The sequence below is a fragment of the Numida meleagris genome, chromosome 2 (assembly GCF_002078875.1).
Source record: "Numida meleagris isolate 19003 breed g44 Domestic line chromosome 2, NumMel1.0, whole genome shotgun sequence".
NCBI lineage: Eukaryota > Metazoa > Chordata > Aves > Galliformes > Numididae > Numida > Numida meleagris.
The window spans coordinates 139,033,114-139,054,147 of NC_034410.1; the positions used below are offsets into that span (position 1 = coordinate 139,033,114).

The following is a 21,034-nucleotide window of genomic DNA, read 5'->3' on the forward strand; positions in this document are numbered from 1 at the left end:
GCATATAAATCCAACTGTCCAACAGAGTACAGTGCTTCCATTTTGGGAGGGGAACTTTTTTTTTGCTTTAGATTAATAATATTCTCATTTTCAGCTCAATAGTTTACAATAAAAATACAATACAAAAAAATCCACTCTCATTCTGATAAAGCAACTGCCACTGCTTTGTGAGCAGTCTGAACCATTGCACTGACATTTCTGAAACTAAGATGCTACCTGTTGCCAATTTTTTATTTTTACAGATCTTTGTTTACCCACAGGTAGGTACCACAGTAAGAATTTTTTTTTTATTCCAGAGATATTTTCTTTTTTTTTTTTTAATTAATCAATACATCTTATGCATAAGGTTATAAGACTGCATAAATGCCATCTGAAATCCCCACAATTCACTCTACAAAATTCACCAAGCGTTAAATATCTTCCTTATACTAAGCAAGTATAAGCACTCAGTATTTCACATAGGATAAAATATTTTCTAGTAGCAAAGATGAGAGGTCATGATGCAAATTAAAAAACAAAACAACTGCCTTTCACATATTTAGTTTCACACCCACAGATAAAGTATGTAGTTTGGAGCGAGGAGGAACAGGGGAGGTAAAGAGACACGGAATGAGAGAATGAGAGAAACACTTACAATTTGGTTTCATAATCCTTCCAGGCTTTGTCAAATGGCTTTTTGAGGTCCTTAAGAACAAAAAAAAAAAGATTCCTTAACCTTTTTTTTTTTAAAAACTTTAAAGGTATAATAGCATCATAAGTAGCAAAAAAAAAATTTCTTTTTAAATAAAACTTTTCAAATAGCTGTTAGGAAAAAAAACCTTTTGAATTTTGTGAAATATTGCTTTCCTGTGCATCTTAAGAACTTAGAATGAAATTCTACAGTAGCATTTGAAACTGTGATGATTTGAATTCTGAGGTTTTTTCTTTAGACTTTTTGTATAGATAGATACTAATGGATGCCAACATAAGAAATAGTCTCATGGTAAATGGAGAAGCCAGTTGAAGACAGTTAAAAAGCATTCCATAAATACTAAGTTTATTTTCAACACTTACCCCTTTAACACCTTTTAAGTCTCCTTTTAAGAGGGAATCCAGAGTGAAAATAACATTGTGGCTTAAACCCTGGAGCTGAAAAAGAAAAATAACGAGAAAATATTTATTCTATTTTATCAAAACACTGCCAATATGTGTTATAACTTCATTAATGAAGTTGTAACCATCTCAAATTTTCTAAACTAATAGTAAATTCAAGTCTGGGAAGAATTAACATACTTTCACTTGAAATGGACAGAGAAGCATTACCACTACCCTTTAGATATATAGGGCAATATAAAAATTTAATTTTAAATATAGCACATAAGGAAAGTTCTGAAAACTCATCAGGGTAATCTTCAGTCTCTTCTAAGCACACAGTTGAATGCTGCCTAATTACTGATGAAACAAATAGGTTTTTATGAATAAATGTTTCTTAAGGGTTCTTGAGTACGAAGCAGGGACCTGCTGCGCTACAGTCAGGCAATGTGCAAGGCACATGTTAACTCACCTATAAACAGAAGCTGCAATGAGTCATCAGCTCTGTGGCTGCTCCTAACTACTGGGGAAATCTGTTCTCATCACCTGGTGTGGCAGTTTGGCATGTACTTAAACTCTTAATAGTTTAAATTTCACCCCATTAAGTCCCTGCCCAGTTGGATTACATATCTGTAGAAATGTTCATTTTTTCCTTTGTCAGTATGAGGGTAGAAAAATCTACCATTGTGCTCCTATTTGAACACATGCAGGCATGTCTATAAACACTGAAAAATCGGGATGATAGGAAGGAGATGTCTATTAACATTGTTGTAGTCTAGCATCCACACGAGAAGTCTGTTCATTTCTTATCCCACCACTCCATTCATCCAAAGATACTCTTCAGCTCCTTGCTAATTCTACAGCTTCCCCATGAGTGAAGCAGAGGAGAAGACACTCTTGTGACAGCAACAGGACCAGAGAGAATGCCACAGAGCCAAATCAGGGAAGATCAGGTTGAGTATTAGGAAACGCTGTTCACCAGAGGGCAGTGGGCATGGAACAAGCTCCCCAGACAGTGGTTACGGCCCTGAGCTGCCAGAGCTCAAGGAGCATTTGGACAACACTCTCAGACATAGGGTTTGAATCTTGAGTGGTGCTGTGTGGAACCAGGAATTGGACTTGATGATCCTTGTGGGTCCCTTCCAACTCCAAATAAACTACAATTCAATGATCTCAGAAGGAAGACAAACTGGTCATTCTTCTCCAGTGGCTCTGATATAGGCTGGTTTTAGACGACAGCCCACTGAAGCATAGTGGCACTCTCAGCTGCTTTTTCACTGGACGTCAACTTCTACTCTTACATCATAAAAAAATCTTTTGTTTCTAGAGTAATTATATTTATTGTATTAAACAGACTGATTAATACAGATGCAAAATACTAGGTCAAAGTAGAATTTCAAGTATCTTGGAGAGACAGGCGAAAAATAAGTACTTTTAAAATGCTGAGAAGCTTGTAAAAGTAAGTTTGCTTGAAACTGGTTCTGACAGCGCGCTCCTTGCCCCCCCGCACCCAGCCAGGTCATCCAAGACCCAGTGCATACAATAAGGTGCAAAAGACCTCGCCCTTGGGACTAATAACAATCAAAGTTTCACTGGAGACAGTTAACCATCTTCCTATTGCTTCAAACCAGGTGCTGAGACACCTGATCACAGACACCTAGTTCAACAGAACCAATTGTAAGTTGTATGATTATGAATCAGTCATCTTACCCTATAAATAACAAGCAGCCTAAGAACCTCTTTGAGGATTCTTCTTGCAAGCAGCTGACTGCACACCAGAATCTCCCCTTGAAGAGGGACACCTCTCGATGTTACTTAACACATGGGCAGATATTCACCTGGGATGTGGAGATGCCCTGCTGACAGATCCTCAGTAAGTGATTTCTTGTTTTTAACCTACACTAGCTTCAGTAAGATTGGAGCTTAGATTCATTATTCACCCCCAACCCCTTGTGTAGCAAACAGTCAAGGATATGTAGTCATTTCAAATCTTGCTAACCTGCTGCTATTGTTCAAATTACCATCTTATATCTATTTATATTAATAAACATAATTCTGCTTTCCTCTCACAAGTGAACTGTGCAGCGGTTTAGTCTCCTTCCATGACGCTGGTAAACAAAGACAACAATGGAATACCCTATTTTAAGTTCCACAAACAAGAACTTAGGTAGATAATACTTTACGGACAAACTTGAAACAGTAGGATGAAGCCTCGAATGCATCTGGCCTAAGCTTTTTCCTCTCAAGCACTACTTAAAACACCACAAAAAAAAAAATCCCACAACCATCCTTGTAATTCTTACTTGCCAGTTGAAAGGAATTAAAAATTCCTTAAGGGCTTCCCCAGAAATGTCGTGGTCCAGTGGACAGCTTCCAAGAAACCTGAGTTCTAGGCTCAAACTATGTTTTAACACGCATTCTAAAGAATTGATCTTAAGAGTGTGCTAAAATAAGAGTAAAGGACACCAAAACTGCCCAGAATGACAGAAGTCTTCAGAGATGAAAGCAGGTCCCTTGCACAAGTACTGTTATTTAAAATTCACAACACTGAAACAAAAGAGAGATGATCCATGTAAGAGGGCTGAGCAAAGCTCATCCTAATGCAGCTTGCTTTCTTCAAAGTGTGAACTGATCATCCTTAGGTGGACAAGCAGGTGATGAAGACACTAGACTCAAAGCAGAAAGAAGCACAAGCATTTGTGCTGGGGGCTCTCAGATATCTGAAGCAGAAGCAGTCAAGTGCTGTGTGGGCTGACAGAGGGACTCGCTTTCATGTAATTCCACTTTACAGCAGTTGAAGGTCTCTCACCCAAGAAATAATGGAAGAATAGAAAAGAACATGCAGTTAATTTTTGAAGATAGAGATTCTAAGGAAATTAACCAAAACAAATCACCCACAATGAACTATCTGCCTGTCTGTCACAATGACACCAGTTTATTTGCACCCGCCTATAGTAGGATAGTTTTATTCACAGTAGCCCTTAGGGTGCTATGTTTCAGCTTTGTGATAATACATTCTCTTGATTATACACTGGTAGTTTAGCATTTCTGAGCAGTGCTTATGCCAAGCCAAGGCTAGAGATGCTGCAGAAGTTTGTAGAACATACAGCCAGGACAGCCGACCCTAACTGATCGAAGAGTTATTCATAAAAATCATAGAATCATTTTGGTTGGAAGGGACCTTTAAAGATCATCTAGTTTCAGCTGCCCTAGGCAGGGACAACTTGCACTAGTTTAAGCTGCTGAAAACCCCAGGCAACCTGACACTGAACACTTTCAATGGTGCCAGGAAAGATCCCAGAAGTTTGACAGCTAAAAGAAAGTCTGTAACACTGCTTACATCTTACACACGAATAAGCTTGGAGAGAAATGGAGCCAAGAAAAATATAAAACTGATGCTTCCCCTTTCTGAATGTAATGGCATTTAAACCCATAAAAATATGTGTTTATAAGAAACGTGGCTTCATTAGTTTCAGAGTTCAAAGATCTGCTTGCTCTCTCATCTGAAGTAAAAGGCTTGAGACTAACTTCAGATGAGAAAAAACTTCCTTTTGATCAAAAATAGAAAAATAAAAGAAGGAAAAGCTTTAAAACACCTTCATAAGTCTACTAGTTAAGCAACAGATGTTTTGTAAATCACAGGGAAAATGGACTAACACCATTTAAGCATTGTCCCCAAATCATTTAGTTTTCTCCAAAAGGTGAAAGCTACTCCTTTTGAAGTAAGATAAAGCAACCGTAACTAATGACATTGAACTTTTAACTGGAAAGATTTCAAGTCAGGGAATGAGTTAAAATCAAGTCCTGAAGAACACCTTCAGTCACTTCAGAATTAGACCTCAGTTGCTGTCTCAATATTTTCATCCTTTTCCTTTCCATTGCCAATTAAAAAGGAAGCATAGCAAGTTTGGAATAACACCCTTTTTACAAATATTCTCTGAGACAGTGTTGTGTTAGTTTCAGTAAAAACATTAAGCATGTCAAAATTATCATCAGTCATAAGGAATATGAAATAGAATATGCAAGAAGGTTTTGTGTCTTATTTTGGAAAAATTAAACTGAGAAAAACTGAAACTCCTCACCAGGTTCTTCAGCAGCGTTGATAACTCTTTAGTAAGCGTGGAAAATTTTACAAAAGCTGTGCCAAGATCTGGATTATCTCGACTTAAAAAATTGCTTCCAAATTTGTCTAGCACTTGTGCATAGTTTTCTTCATTTTGAACATGATCTGCAAAGAAAAAAAAATTAAGTCAAGAAGTTTCTTTCTTGCATTTTATTACTTTAAGCTTCTGCTATATATTGTGATATAGCAACAAAACAGACAATGTTACTTAAAGAAAAGCCAAGATGCGATGCATTTACTAAAAACTAATCAAAGTAATTTTAATATTAAAACAATTACTTAACAACTAGACAAACAAATCATCCACTTGAATTGCTGGGGAGTAACTGTATTAAAATGCTCTGTAAATGTTAATAAAGTAGTAAGATCAATAAAAGATCAAACAACATTTTGCGTTCTGTAAGTAACACAGGAATTTATAGTTGTACCTACTTTGATTTGGGCATTATTGCTTGTAATAGGGGTACTTTCACAGATCAGAAAGTCAACGGCATCAGATAGAAAACAAAGCAAAACTGATGTGAATCATACCGCAAGTTTTCAAGAAGAAATTTGTCTCACAGGAAAACATTCCCTTTTCACCTGTTTGTAAAACTGAGTTACTCCCACAGAACGGAATGTCTGTCTGTATACAGCCAAATGCTTGTTTTAATACACAGCCAGTTGGACAGTCAGAGAGGTCAGAACCAAGAAGATGCCAGTAGAATCACAGAATCATAGAATGGCCTGGGTTGAAAAGGACCTCAAAGATCATCTAGTTTCAACTCCCCTGCTGAGTGCAGGGTTGCCAGCCACTAGACCAGGCTGCCCAGAGCCACGTCCAGACGGGCCTTGAATGCCTCCAGGGATGGGGCATCCACAGCCTCCTTGGGCAACCTGTGATATAAATCCAACATAAAGAAGCAAAATTCTTAAGGATGAAGGAAACTCTGAATTATAGATCACTGTGCTGCTGCTTCTTCTACCTTCCCTTATGGCATCGCTTTGTGTATTTTTTTTCTTGCTTGCATTTCAGTGTCTTTAAAATGACAATCTACCACTTCAGCTATTTGAGGCTGATTTAACCACATCCATCACTCTGTGGAATATTTTGGTATTGGTTATATAAACATTTAACTTCAACAAGATTCCCAGTCTACCTTTTGTTCTAAGCCACAAACACAAAAGCACATAGCTATTCCAACATCTGCACATTCTTTGCACTGAAAGAAAATACACATATTTATAAAAGTTTATGTATAACTACGTATGAAAATATATAAAAACGTTTTATATAGGAGTTGGTTGCCAATAGGTATTTTGTTTTTCCCCAGAAGTCCTGCAAAACTGTATTTTCTTCAAGTTGCTGTACTGCCAGAGAGCACTTGTTTTTACTTTTAATTCAAACTGAAAACAAGAAAGACAAAATTAAGAGCATGAGCTTCAAATAAGGCTTGTGGATAATGTTCCACAATACATGGATCTACATTAAATTAACTAAGAGCTGATTAAGAGTTAAAGAACACTTCAGAGGTATTGCAGATACCCAAAATAGCCACTAAGGGACGAGCGAAAACAGAAAAAATGAATCTCCTACTGGAAGAAAACACAACACAACACCACCACCAAACAAAAGAACTGCCAATACAACAAAAACAGGCCCCTAACCCCACAGGAGACAGAGCAACATTCTGACACCAGCCATTAACACTGAGGTTTTCAAAAGGCCAAATCTTTAATCACATATCAATACAGAATTGCAGCTTGAACAGTATGCTTTTAATAAAACTGTTTCAAAAGCATATGGTTGTAATCAAATAGCTTTGTATGAAAACCAAGGAAGCCACACTATAATAACAAAATACACATTTTGTTTCGATGTAAAAGCTGTTGCATAAATATATACAGAAGACTTGAGCTAAGAAGGAGCTTTGGATTATACAGTCCTGAGCTAATAAAGCTGAAATGTACCCTACTGTTCTCAAGGAAGGGGAAGGATAATGGAACAAAGAAAGAAACCTGTTAGATCATGAAGTCCCTGCTCTGGTCACAGCGCAGCACTTTAACTCCAGCATATTTCCTACCACTTTGATTTTAAGCACTGCATTGTTTCATAGAGCAGAGACATCCAAGAATAATTCTTGAAAGAGAATAAAGAAGAACAAGCTCAAGACAATTTTCTTTATCTGCAGAAAGGGAAAAGACATTGCCTGTCAGAACAAGGAAGTAGATCGCTGTCCTGGAACAATCCACAGGAAGTTGCCCTGGGCAACCTGATCTAGCTGTGGATGTCCCTGCTCGCTGCAGGGAAGCTGGAATAGATGACACTTAAAGGTCCCTTCCAACTCTAAGGATTCTATGATTCTCTGTTTAAGTTCTCTGGAATCCTGTATCACAAATCACTAAACCTAGGCAGAAAACTGATGACAGATGTACTCCTTTTGCTTTGTAATCAGCAAACACATACAAAAAAAACATTCAAGTACAGTCTAACAATAAAATATTTTCAATTTGTACATAAGTATCAACATAAGCCTTGTAAAAGGAGCAGAAATATTTTCAACTTATGAAGAGGCACTGTAGCTCTGTACATGATCTTAAAGATACAAATGGAAAATTAAATCTTTATTGAGACCTATTCTAAAATGGAACATAGGAAAGTCCAGCATGCTTTCAGCAACAAATATGTCTTAAGGACCCTGTAGGTGCCTCACACAAATGCAGAAGTGAGTTCCCAGTGTTCTAATAGAATTTCCATTGGATAAAGAAGGCTGTAACGTGCACAACTTGATGCTTACTTCCTTAGATACAAGTTCTGTAGGACGGACTTGAATAACCCTAAAGAGACACTAACAGTGACAGCAGCATACGCTGTTTTTTTTCTAAAACTGGTTCATGTCGTCTTATTATTGTGAAGGAAACTCAACATTGTGGTGAAGATACATCAGCTTCCCCAGACATCCTACTCCTTCAGCAGCTCCCAGAGAGGTACCAGGAAGAAAGACATATTAGGATGAGCTCTGCTCCCATCGCAGCAGGACAGGGGCTCCCTGATTGTCCCATCCCCAATGGGACCTGACAATTAAAGCCTTAACTTTAATTTGTATCCAACAGTTTTGTTCTGAACTATAAACCTGCAAAATACTGAAGAAGAGAGAAAGAGTTAAATAGTTTACAGAAGGAAAACACACAGACACAGCAACTCCTTGCTGACATTGATTCATCTTATATCATGCCTGTAGAACCCTTAAGAATATCTAATTTAGTGACAACTGTCGGTATATCTGATCGAGTCTGAAAAAGAAGAATCACAGTTCACAATTCTGGTTAACTTGACACTGTTCTTAAGTTGTACTTATAGAAGTGATTTGTTCTCTGAGCAGCCAAAGGGAAAAAAAAATAAAGGTCAGATCCAAGCTGCTTTTATGAATGGAAAAATATACACATGAAAAAGACACAAAGAAAAAGAAAGCAGGCAAGGTTAAAGAGGACGGCAAAAGAAGATATTTGAAATAAAGCATGCTTTCTCATTCCATACCTCAAAAAAGCTGAAAAGAAAGAAACAGAAAAGAGAATCTTGGACCACCATATTCTTTTCCTTGCTTCTGGAATGAGATTGTTGGAGACGAAAGTCTCTTTCAACATCAGTGAGAACAATGTGCATCTTGGTGAGTCATAGGTTCCCCAGATCTGACATTACGGGAGAAGACAAGCTAAACCAGAAAAGTAAATGACCTTTGCATCTGTGTTCATTGCTAACACGTTTAAATAAGTTCTCGTGTAAGGAATTTCTTTCAGCACTACTTCAGAAGATGTATAGATGCTAAGAGCCAAACTCATAAACGCTGAAAAAAATGAGCAAGAAGTAACAGAAAAGTAAACCATAAATTGTCAAGTCTCATTTATTACAGCCTCAATACAACAGGGAAAACAAGGTGCTGTTTTTAACCAGAGCTCCAGAGAGAGGCTGAGAATTCAAGTACACACCGCCACAGCAGCAATGCTGACATATTCCTCAGGCAGATTTGTAGGAATTACAGTGCAGAAGAGAATTGGAGGACAAATAAATATATATATATAAATAAATATAAAATGCTAAACAAGAAACAGGTTTCACATCCGGAAATTTTACTTCAAAAATTATTTTTCTCCCAAGGAATCAACAGGTGGGGAACGAAAAATTGGAAATCAGCCTGCTGAATCTGAAAAGGTGCATCCTTCACCAAAGCACCAGCGGGAACTAAGCAAACAGGATAACGGGGAGGAGTCTCACACACAAGAACAACTGGTCAAATAGATGAGCTAGGGGGAAAGGAAGCAATACAGTTCCTTTTCTTAAAAGGAGGTTACCCATGAAGCACTTCACGTAAGGCTGACATTGCTCAACAACACTTAATGACATAGGAATTAAGCTTCACAGTGAAACTCTGCTGTTCTTTTAACATACAGAAATGCAGCTTATTCAGGGCAACAGAAACAAAAGCAGACTCCAAATAAGAGATACCTACAACAAAAAAAACCATACTGGAATTTGGGGCATACCTTTTTCCCTTACACTCAGAAGAGTTACAGTTCAGCTCATCCTAACATGAATGCTCAGTACATCTGACAAGGCTCGTCCCAGAACTCTACATTTTGATGTGTTGAACAACAGATGGAGCTGTGCATGAAGCAGCACAGCACACAAGTATGTTATGAAGAGAACTAAGTTCTGGTGTTACAGCACCTCAATATTCAGTAACCAAGCAAAATAAAGGCAAACATTAGAAATGATTAAGAAAGAGGATGCAACAGCAGCATAAAACATCAGTGTGCTTACACCCCGAATATACAGGGTGTAGCTCATGTCCCTGTTGTCCCTCTGTAAAAAGGAAAGACTCTGCTGCCATTTTGGAAAAAGACAACAGGGATGACTGAACACGGGATGGTTTCTGTAACAACAAACTTAAAACAGACTAGGGCTGCTGAGTTCGGACATGAGATATTGAGGCTGGACATGGAGAAGTCCCCAGTCTGACACTAAACTGGCCAAATGAGACATGGACAGGACCAGTTTGCTTCTCAGAGGACTTCAGACCTGAATAGGATGCATGAGACAACTCTGAAAAAGAGCAAGGGCATATTTAACCAGACTGATGTCAGACTTTGCACACTAAAGGTTTACATGAATGTATTTTCCTTAGAAAAAATAATATAAAAAGTAATTTTAAAAGTTTAAGTAACAAACACCACAGTACCAGTCCTGGCTTTTGTAATTCTAGACCTTCATATAACTGCAAGTTGAAAAAAATAGAAAAACTAATCTTTGCACTGTTCTTTCTCTTCTAGGCTCTTCTATTTATAATTGTAGGAGAGCAGGTGCACTCCTGGTCCCATTCCAGTACCTTTAGCCGTGCCTGGATTTCATGACTTTAAACAATGGAGAAATATAATCATTTTTTTCTAATCTGGAAGCTTTACCAGTGCACTCATAAAGTAACTATTGAAAATCTATAGCAAAACCAACTGTGCAACCTACTGCTGTTAGAATTCAGACCAAAATGTTATGGGAAAGCTAGTCAGAACAGATTCTCCACTAAATTCAAGCACCAGCCATGTAAGACAAGCTCCTATCTACAAATTCAGTGTATCGTGACAGAAATAAAGACGTGGTAAGCAAAACATAACCATTGGGGTCTCTGGATTTCATAAGAGAGTACTTTCTATAGAAGTACTTTCTTTTAGGAAAAGACAGAATGGGACATTTCTGTGCTGATATGCTTTCATTTCCACCACAATAGCTGCAAATCTAAATCTGACAGATGCAGGAGGGATAAGCATAAAAGGCAAAAAGAGTATTCGGGTGATAGTTAAATTCTTTTAGTAACAGAAGAAAATCCCTTCAGCTTCATAACTTAGTGCAGAAGAGAAACAAACCAATGTACCAGAGGGCTGGCATGCAAGGTTTTCTGAAGAACTGTGTGCGAGACATCGTACAATGTGAATAGCATTATCTAAATGTTACTTCGGGGGAAAAAAACTAACAAGAAAAAAGAACTATACAACCCCCCAAAATTCTCTCTGACTTTTGGTAGAATATGAATCATTTTACTGATCTCAAGAGAGAAAAGTCTGTATTATCCCTGAATAAGCATTTATCACTACTCTGGCTCAAGTTCTCAAAGGAGATTAGGAAGCAGGGGAACAACGAAAAGTATTCCTACTTAGAAGTAGAAACATGGTTTCACTTTCTAGCAAACAGAAGTTTGTAAAACAAAATTCCAATTTCATTTTTTCAGAATTTAGAGGCTTCCCTTACAGAACACAAAAACAGTCAGCTAACTTACACATTGTAGCATGCCTTACATGAAGCTAAACATCAGCAAAATCAGCTTTCACCAGAGAAGGATGATAAGAAAACAGCTGTCATAGTAATTCCCTTAATACAAGGGAGAAAAATAAGTCTGAGATCTAACTTGCACAGCATTTTTATATTTACAAGTTTTCATATTTACAATGCACACTTTCAGCTTTGTTCCTACAGCCCTACTTTATCACCTACTGTACGCATTGCCTCCCGCGCACCTTTTCCAAGACTAGCACAGCCTACTACCAAGTCGTTCTGAAGAGGGAGCTAGAGTACTAGCTATGGTGCATTCTTTATCTAAAGAATTTAAACTACCTTGTGCTTTTGAAACCATACTTGAAAAGGAAGAGAAACACAGCTGCCTAATTATCTGTGGTCCTGTCTTAAGTATCACAACAGGCAATTAAAACCATTAACCATCTTTCTATGACTTTTACACAATATGAGAAGTTCATAATACAGAATGAGCTACTTATAAGCATTTAAAATAAAATTATTACAAAACTCAAATCAAATGATATATAATGGTACTTTACACTTAACCTATTTCAAAACATGAAAAAAAACTTGTGTTCTAGGATCTTTAAGCAGCTTTGAAATTCAGTAAGTAGGTACTATCAAATAGAAAGATCTGCTACAGCATCTGAGTTCTTTTTAAAGCATAAAAGCAAATATGTACTTAAACAAATACTATTCTCACTTCGTATCTTGCTTCACCAGGGAAAAATCATTAACTAAAGTTATGGGTAAACGTAGAGCAACAATGTTAGTGACTGGCATACAAGTTAAGAATCTACAATTCAATATAAACCCCACACATCCATAAACTGGAAGTAATGGCACAAGAAACACTCTACCAAAGCAACACAAACACAATCTTCTTGTTTTTAAACTAAGGCACTAAGAAGTGCCTTTGCAGAAGGACAATCCTTGCTAAACTGATTATTAATGCTGGGGAGTAGGAATTTTCTAAAACCCAGTATTTACGACTGCATAATTGGTTATCCAAAGCTGTACAGCTCTGCTAGCATACTGTTGGCAAATTTTTTAAACTTTGAAAGGAACAGAGATAAGAGCCTCATATACTTTAAAAAACAGTTTGTATTTTGGCTTATGTTTGATTGGCATGTTAGTGAACTCAATATAATCATCAGGTCATCCTTTAGTCACCTATCCACCCAAAGATGCCACAAGAGCCTCAATTCAACATCAGTGTCTGCCAACGAGTGAAATAAGGCTCCATTGTTTAAGTTAACAATATTGTTTAAGTTAACAATGGAGATACGCAATTTTTATTGTATGTATTACTAGGAGAGAGCAATATTAGACTTTTTTCCTAAAACGTTTTAGCAAGCTATCCTCCTGATTTCACCTGGAAGTGCACTACATGAATTCAGTCTAGGATACCACCTTAGGATGCTGTCCTAGAGCTGCTCTATCAAAGATAACTGCTTGAAATTTTATGGCAGCAGGAAAATTCTCCTAGAAGCCTTCAGGAAAGACTATGTGGGTCAAAGAATCAAAGAACACAGTAATTTGATGTAAAATCAGCAACGAAAGGAAGCTTTTACACGTTTCATCCCAACACTGGTAAACAGATAAGCATCGCTTATGCTGTATACTGTATACTATACTTCAACAGGACAAACTGCAAGATGTTTTTCAAACTTAAAATCAAACGCTATGTAATCATGTAAAACTAGAAACAATGCCTTACCTTGCCCCGAATTATATATTGCTTTCACAGACTTCTTTACTTTCTGTAGTGCAGTTCTATCTTGATCCAATGCCTAAAACGACAATGAAGAAACTTTAAATATCTACTTCATCGGTCAGAAGAGCACCCTACAACATTTAAGAACACAAAATACATAGTAGTAAAGTTGGAAAAAAACGCTGATAGAACACTCAGCCTGCAGGAAGGTCTCAGGTCATTCAACCCCTTCAAGCTGAGTTAAAGAACTGATCTGAAAATGGTCTGAAGGCAGAACAGAGCAGCACTGACAGGGCTGAGAAAAAAATACCAGCTTTGTAATGGGACAAAGTGTTTATTTAAGATGTAATATATTTTACACAAAACTGACCAACAGTATTAAATAGAATCTTCCACTATAGCCTTCTACTGTAACTAAGCTGCTGGTTAAATTTCTATGGGTTACCAATATTGGTCTTATTCCAACCACAGACACAAAACATATTCTCATCTGTAAGTATGTAAATGTAACTGGAAAAAAAGAGGAACGTGGAAGAAATCCACAAAAAAATCCTTTTATTCAGTTATAAATAACTTACGGAAATTACTTTCACAAATACCACAAGTTCACACAAGCTATCATACCAACTCCTCCTTCTCCACAAAGTAATTTTTTAAATATAAAAGATGAAGAGTACCAAATAAAAAGACTTAAGATCTGATTTTACGTAACATAAAGCTACCAAAAAGGCATATTTACATGAGTAATATTCAAATACGCATTGCCAGGACTCCCTCAGTTTCAAAAAGTTTCAAAATCCAGTGGATGAAGTTGTTACAAAGCAAGGATGAATTCAGGATTAGATTCCTTGGCACTTTCCTCTTTATAAGTAACTGAGCTTCTCCCTGCCCTCTCGCAATGTGATGTAAGAAGCTGAGTTAATATCAGAAAGAACCATCTAGGCTAGTAGGATGAAGATCTTTGCAGGTACTGGTACCATGTGCAGTATTCCAGTTAATTTAATTTCAATTACATGCGAGCTTTGGACATTCTGCATTCAGAGCACATTTTGCACAGTTGCTACTATACACAGAGAACATACAGGAAATAAGTTAAATGTTTCCGTGTATTTTTTTTTCCCCCATTTAGGTCACAGCCAGTTTCATGGAAGCAATGCTAGATCAATAATCTATAATGAAGTTGCACCATTTACCATATTCAAATCACTAAAGACTGCATAACTTGTGCTCAGAATTTTTGTCGGGACAGAAGCACAGCTGATGTGTTTGCTGGAGCAGACCACAAATCTTGCATTGCAGAGATGCTTGGGTAACCAGTATTATTTGCTGGAGGAAACAGCACAAAGCTTGATGCTCCTCCGGGTCTGCTATCTGAAGACAGGCAGACCGATGCACAACTTGACCCTCAGCGACGCTCGGAGGTAAATTCGCAACACTGAGAGCTTCTGTGTATGTGCATGTACAGTGTGAACCCACACAGAGAGAGACCAATCAAAATCTCTTAGCTCTATTTTAGAGCGGTTCAGTTTTAACCAAGCCGAGTATTACAAACAAGCAATACACTAAATTTCGAAACAGAAGAACATGCAGTATTCCTGCTCTATAACGTGCAGTTGAAAACCACCATATCCTTCACCAAACACTTCTGCAGTAGCTAAAATCAGAAAGTTCAGAAACAGAATTTACATGAATGTTTTCTAAAGCTATTTACCCCATTTTCATTTGCAGCAGAACAACAGATCTGAACTTTCAGAATGAGAAATACTTCCGTTGCTTTTGCTCCACAACACAATGGTGGCTTCAACTGGACTTGCATCTTCACAGAAAGAGTTAAACATTTTGTATTTAATAAAATATTAGGAACTCTGTGTTCCTTTTCAAGTCAGTGCACAGCAGGCAATTCTTCTTAGATTCCATTGCAAAAGCTGTCAAAAGCTTTTGCTTCTGTCTGTGAGCTACGCCAGACAGTTGTTATCGTATATTTCCACTGAAGTTTTCTCCATCTTCATCTACCAGAAGAGACTGTATGATTCACTTGTTTATTAGGAATTTGAACACCAGGAAGCATAAGAAATTGCAACCAACATTTGTGAATGGACAATTGTTAAGGTTGATGAGACTCAGAAGTAAAACTTCCCATGATGTTCTAATACCGAAGCAGACTGGGTGCCCAGTAGAAAACAAAAAGGCAAGAAAGATGTCACTTGCTTCCTAAAGATACAGATCAGGAAAAATTGGAACAAACAGGCAAGAAAAATCTTGCAAATTGGATTTTGATATTCAATTAAATTTAGAACTAGTATGGATGGGAGAAGAAGGTGAACATTCATTACTTCGAGAGCAGTCACTGAGCAAAGCCATGTACAGAGATGACATCCACTGCCTGAAGGAGACAGAGACCTAAATCAGAATGACACTACAGCTCAAGTTTTTTAGTTTTATATTTGCAAATACAACCTTTAAGTGAACTACTTTGTCACAATCCAAAACTCTCTGGCTAAAACAAATCCACAAGTACTTACAAAAGCAGAAAATACCTACCAAAGAAAGAACCCAACGCTACATCCAATTCTAAACATGAAAAAAAGTTATTTAATATTTTTCGTATTTAGATGTGTCTATGTATATATGATTACATATAAAAAATACAAAGGCAGTCATTTTGTCTCTAAATATATTACATTCCCCTCAAATGACTTATGCTAATAATTTATAGTTGCATTCTGCTGCCAAAGCACTATGCTGCACTCAATGCTCAATTGTTATTACCTTTGAAATATGTTAAACTAGGAAGAAGCAGCCTTGCTTTCCCCAGTTATGTGAAATCACGCTCTAGCAATCTTTTCATTTTATTTTGCAGTCTGTAGAAAACTAAATGCTTTTATTTCCCATCAAAGAAAACACTAAAGATGATGTTCCAATAAAAGTGACATACATTAATATTATTACAAAGCAATGTGTCTTTCAAGATCCAAGGATTCTCTGTGAACAATCTCTAGGCATTCAGATGCACTCCTTCCTACGTTCCTACATTCCTAAACTCTTCCTCAACACCACCCCCATTCCTGGAGAGTACTTCTTTCCTTCTTTGTATGGTATCAGCTTGCAGGAGGCTTTTTTTTTTTTTAAAACTTCCCTGGGAGACTATTTTCTTATCCTCTGAGCACTTTTTTTGAGTAGACAAATACTCTTCTAAAGGTACCCGCAACACAGGCTTGCTACATCCTCAGTTGCTTCTCAAATCCAGGGCATCTAGGAAATAATAGGCATCTTTTTTCAAAATAAAGTAAACGCTCATGAAAAAAAGATACGCCTCTTTGAAGGGAAAACCATGTCTTTTTTTAGTCTACTTATATAAGAATTAATCAAGGAGAGCTCCTCACTCCTCATACCAGCAGATATGTTATGCATGATCCCCGAGATGCATCCTGTCAAGGTTTACTCTTCTAACATTCCACACAGGCGCTGCTTTTAACTCTCTTCAATCCCCTACAACCTCATCTCTTTTCAAGAAATGGTATTTTATTTTTGGATCAAGTTTTATTATAGTGACTACTAAATTTAAAATCGATATTATACTACCGCACAGCATGTCAAATGCTGATTTCTACTTTTGATGTACCAAAACCTGCCAAATGTGCATTTAGATAGGCCACTAATTGCTTATTTATAAGCTCGTGCTTGTTAACTCTCCATATATATACACACATGTACAAACATACACACCTGTCTACATGTGTGTATATATAGACCTGTATGTGTTTAAGTTTGCACTTACGTACTCATTCCTAACAAACACAAAAACACTGTTTGAGCAACACAGAGATCTTCCTTTCTTGACTGGTGTATAAACTACTAATACAGACACTGATCACAAAGCGTTCCATACACGTATAAATTCAGCTCTGCTAGAAATCATCATTGCCCTAAAACCACACAGGGAATGCTACAGTCCCATAAACCCACTAAATCCTCACGTGTTGTTTTTTTTTTTCCTGAGCTTTGCAAACCTTTACAGTTGGATGAGAAATATAAAATTGATTTAAGTTTACAATAATAAAAAGATGAGCGGCTCATGACACTGACAATCACATGTGTATGTCTGCAAACATTATTCATCTCTTCAATGAGACATTATCCAGAGGAAATGCTTTTTCCAACCAGAACGAACTGTCCATCTGTGCACCAGAGGAGGTTTAGAATTTCACTCCGTTTTTAGGAAGTTAACCCCCAAAATTTTTATGCCCAAAGCCCACACACAAAAATAATACACTGAACCTGAAGCATTTTAAACAGCTACCATACCTTGTTCAAGACAAACACATGACAGAAGCCTGAAGGCAATCCGAAAATGCACAATGTATGTATTTGTGACAACAAAGCACTCCATGTATTGTAAGAAATTATTTTCATATATAGAGTAACCCATGCAAGATATAAATCTTTAAGGTTATACGTGTAAATAGGAACAATGAACACTTGCTAGGCACGTGCATGTTTTATTAAATACAAGATTAAACTATTTCTCAGAAAATAGGATGATACACTGGCTTCAAGGAGCTAAAAAACAACAAAGCAACCAGTCTTTCACTCAGCAACCAATAAGTTAATCCTGGCACTAAAGTGACTGACATTACTGATGTCTATTCTAGGACATATGGCTCCTGCCTGCTCCAGTCCCGACTGTGATATCCATGTAACTACGTCAAAGTAACAGCCATAGCATTTACCGATAGAGCAAGCCCTAATAATTTTCCCTGAAAAACTTAACCAAAAAGAGAAGATGAAGTGAAGCACTGGTCTCTGGTAATCTATCCATCCAGAAAGGGGCAGACCCCAAAACTCATTTACCTTGTGCACGGGGGGCAACTCAGCCCCCCCTGCCCTTTTCCTTCCCACACCCAGCCTGTGCTCTGCCCCTGCCAACCACAAGCTTGAAGCCTGTTTCCAATTGCTGCTCTCAGCACGCCTAAATGACAACAATAGGGGAGACATTTAAGCCCTCTGTGTAAAACTTGGATATAGAAGGGCATATTCAAACTCATTCTGAATTATGTGAAAACTCAAAGGGTCCAAATGTGAGATAAAAGAAACAGAAACATATCACCAAGCACTTATCACCGCAAAGAAACACCACCAACCGTTCAGTACACCATTATTTACCAGCTACTCCCCAAATAAGACCAAGATAATCTTCTATGTAAGGAGATAATGCAATTTCCTTGAAGTTTCCAATTTTCAGAAAAGCATTTAATCACAAACTAGCAAAAAAAATTCTTTGGAAAATATTTTTTTCAGGTAATTGAAAGCTTTACAGACATCCCATCAGCAAGATCTCCCTCTCAGCACAGTTGCCAGCATTGCATCAGGCCACACAATGGCCACTCTCCATCCTGGTGAATGTGAGAAAAGTCACAGCCTTTTAGTGCTGTAAAGGTCACATCATACGAGCAAGTCATTTGTCTACTCTCTAAAAAGAGCTGCAAAAATAGCCACTAAATTACTCATCAAGTATTTCTCAAATGGCAGCATAGTAGAGATTGCTTATAAAACCTCTCTAACAAGTCCAGTATAGCTAAATTTTAATTCGTCTTGACAACAGCCCTTTGGATTCCTCCAAGCAATCACGCTCCTACCCAGAAGCCTTGGCTGCAGCAGCACAAGTGCAGCTGCTAACTGTTGTCTATGTATCATTACTTCTAGCTAACATGAAATTAGCTAATTTGTGCATAAAGTACATTTAGAGTTAACTGAAAAATAGAGTTTTGTTTCCAGATACAACAACGAGACAGATCAGACTCACTTTCTAACTTCTGTTGTGTAGGAGATGCTCAAGTGACCTCTCCTAGAGGCAACACATGAAAACACTCAGTGGCAAGCACAAGATTTCCCTATGAGCACTAAAACAACTTATCCAGGGCATGAAGTAATCCTGGCAACAAACATTCTTACCTTTATAGGGGCAATCACATGCCTTTGGATGTAGACCAACAACAGTCTGAACATTTATACTGCCACACACAATATCCAAACTCATTTCATTACACATCAGCTGTACTGCAACCAATTATAAACCTAAGACAGCAAGAATAATGAAGAAAACTTGTCAGTTTTCATGTCTCTGCAGTACAGTCTTATTTGTTTCATACTCAGCACCAGAAGAAAATATTACCATGATACACAGGGTAAAGGCCTTCAGGCCCCAACTCCTGAAGATTCAGGATTCTCCCAGGCTGCACACACAAACGCAATACACTGAGTAGTGCTATTTCATTTTAAAAGGCCTAACTAAATACTATTCAAAACAATTCCAAATGGAACAAGATTTTCTAAAAGCATCAGAAAATATGTGAGACAATATCCAATAGTTGAGGTAAGGTCTTTCAGAAATAAGCAAGCCATATGGAAGACTGCATGCAAACAGTATAAATGCAAGAACACTATCAAAGAACTGACATGATAGCTGACAAATTTATTAGAGAAATCTGAACCTCAGCAACTTGAATTGGAAAAAAAATGCACAGAAGTCCCCAGTTGCCCCCCCTCCACCACACTTGACTTCAAATTTCCCAGGAGAGTCCTTCAGTTGCCACACCACAGTTAAATACCACAAAATATTTTCCTCCTGTGTTAGCTCTTTTCTTTCTTCTTTTCAAGCCACAAAATATTTTGCAGCATGCTTTGTACTTGCTATCCCAGAAACTCATGGTTATTACTTAGCAAAGGAGGCAAGAGGAACTAGATCAGGACTCATTATGGCTACTGCCACCTTCTCAGGCAGGAAAATTCTTCAAACATCGTACAGAGATCCTATTTTTTTTTTAGCAGCTCAAAAATGACATTCAGGGATGAATAAAATACTCATTCAGCCATCATCAGCATCAAAGTGTTGTTGAAATTATTCAGGACACTCACATCTCCAAGCTCTATAAACCTGAGTCAGCGTTATTATTTGCTGATACCTAGTGTGAACTAGCAGCAGAGGTACAAAGGACACATTCATTGTAGACCAAGTTATTTCAAAATGTCACTGCTACAACTGGACCCCTCTTTTCCTCTTGTAAATAAAATTGCATCGTCCAGTATTTCCCCCTCTTACTTTAGAATAGAAACAAGCCATGTTGTTGGGTTGTCTTCTCCCATCCTTGAAGAAATTGATGCATGATTGCAACATTCCATTTCAGCATTGAGAGAAGAAAAGCAGGCATGTAAGAATTGCTGTATATAACAAAAATATTTTGATATGTTTTAAAATATTTTGACTCATTTCAAACTACAGATGTCAATAGTTCCATTAGGCCAAAAAGAAAGAAAACATTGTTCCCATTACAGCACAGACTTGAGTACTACATCATTCTGGGACATGGCTTAGTTTGATTTTGTTACTGGAAAGGGCTATGAGGCAAGATTCAATACGATTTCATCTTATATCACGTTAAACCTGTGACCACCATCACTTACTATGAAATTCAGAGCTACATTCAAATTACAAGCTAGAATATTCTACCAACTAAAGCTGACTGTACCAAATACCACGCGCAGCAACACTCTAGGAGCATAATAAGTCTAGAAACAGCATGGATATAAGACCACATTCCAGTACAAAAAAAATCACAAAGCAAACAAGGTACTTGTAGGTTAAGCTTCACAACGTGTAGCAGCAGTTGTATTTCTAATCATTATGATTAGACTGGCTAGAGATTATTTACAAGATGCTCTGGAAGGGTTTGGAGTCTTCACTTACATTAGAAGGGAAAATAACACATGTATCTCAGATGTAAAGTTCTGAATTTCGATGTCA

The 21,034-nt window shown here is 37.4% G+C and overlaps 1 protein-coding gene across 4 annotated transcripts in view; it reads right to left on the bottom strand.

Moving 5' to 3' along the window:
- ASAP1 (ArfGAP with SH3 domain, ankyrin repeat and PH domain 1) overlaps positions 1-21,034 on the bottom strand; it is a 141,443-nt gene that overhangs the window by 57,386 nt on the left and 63,023 nt on the right. For all 4 annotated transcript variants that reach the window (XM_021386536.1, XM_021386533.1, XM_021386534.1 and 1 more), the window contains 4 exons: positions 13,237-13,309; positions 5,154-5,299; positions 1,054-1,128; positions 635-684 (listed from right to left, as the gene is read on the bottom strand). In XM_021386536.1, coding sequence (XP_021242211.1) covers positions 635-684; positions 1,054-1,128; positions 5,154-5,299; positions 13,237-13,309 — 344 coding nt within the window. The remainder of the gene's footprint in view (positions 1-634; positions 685-1,053; positions 1,129-5,153; positions 5,300-13,236; positions 13,310-21,034) is intronic.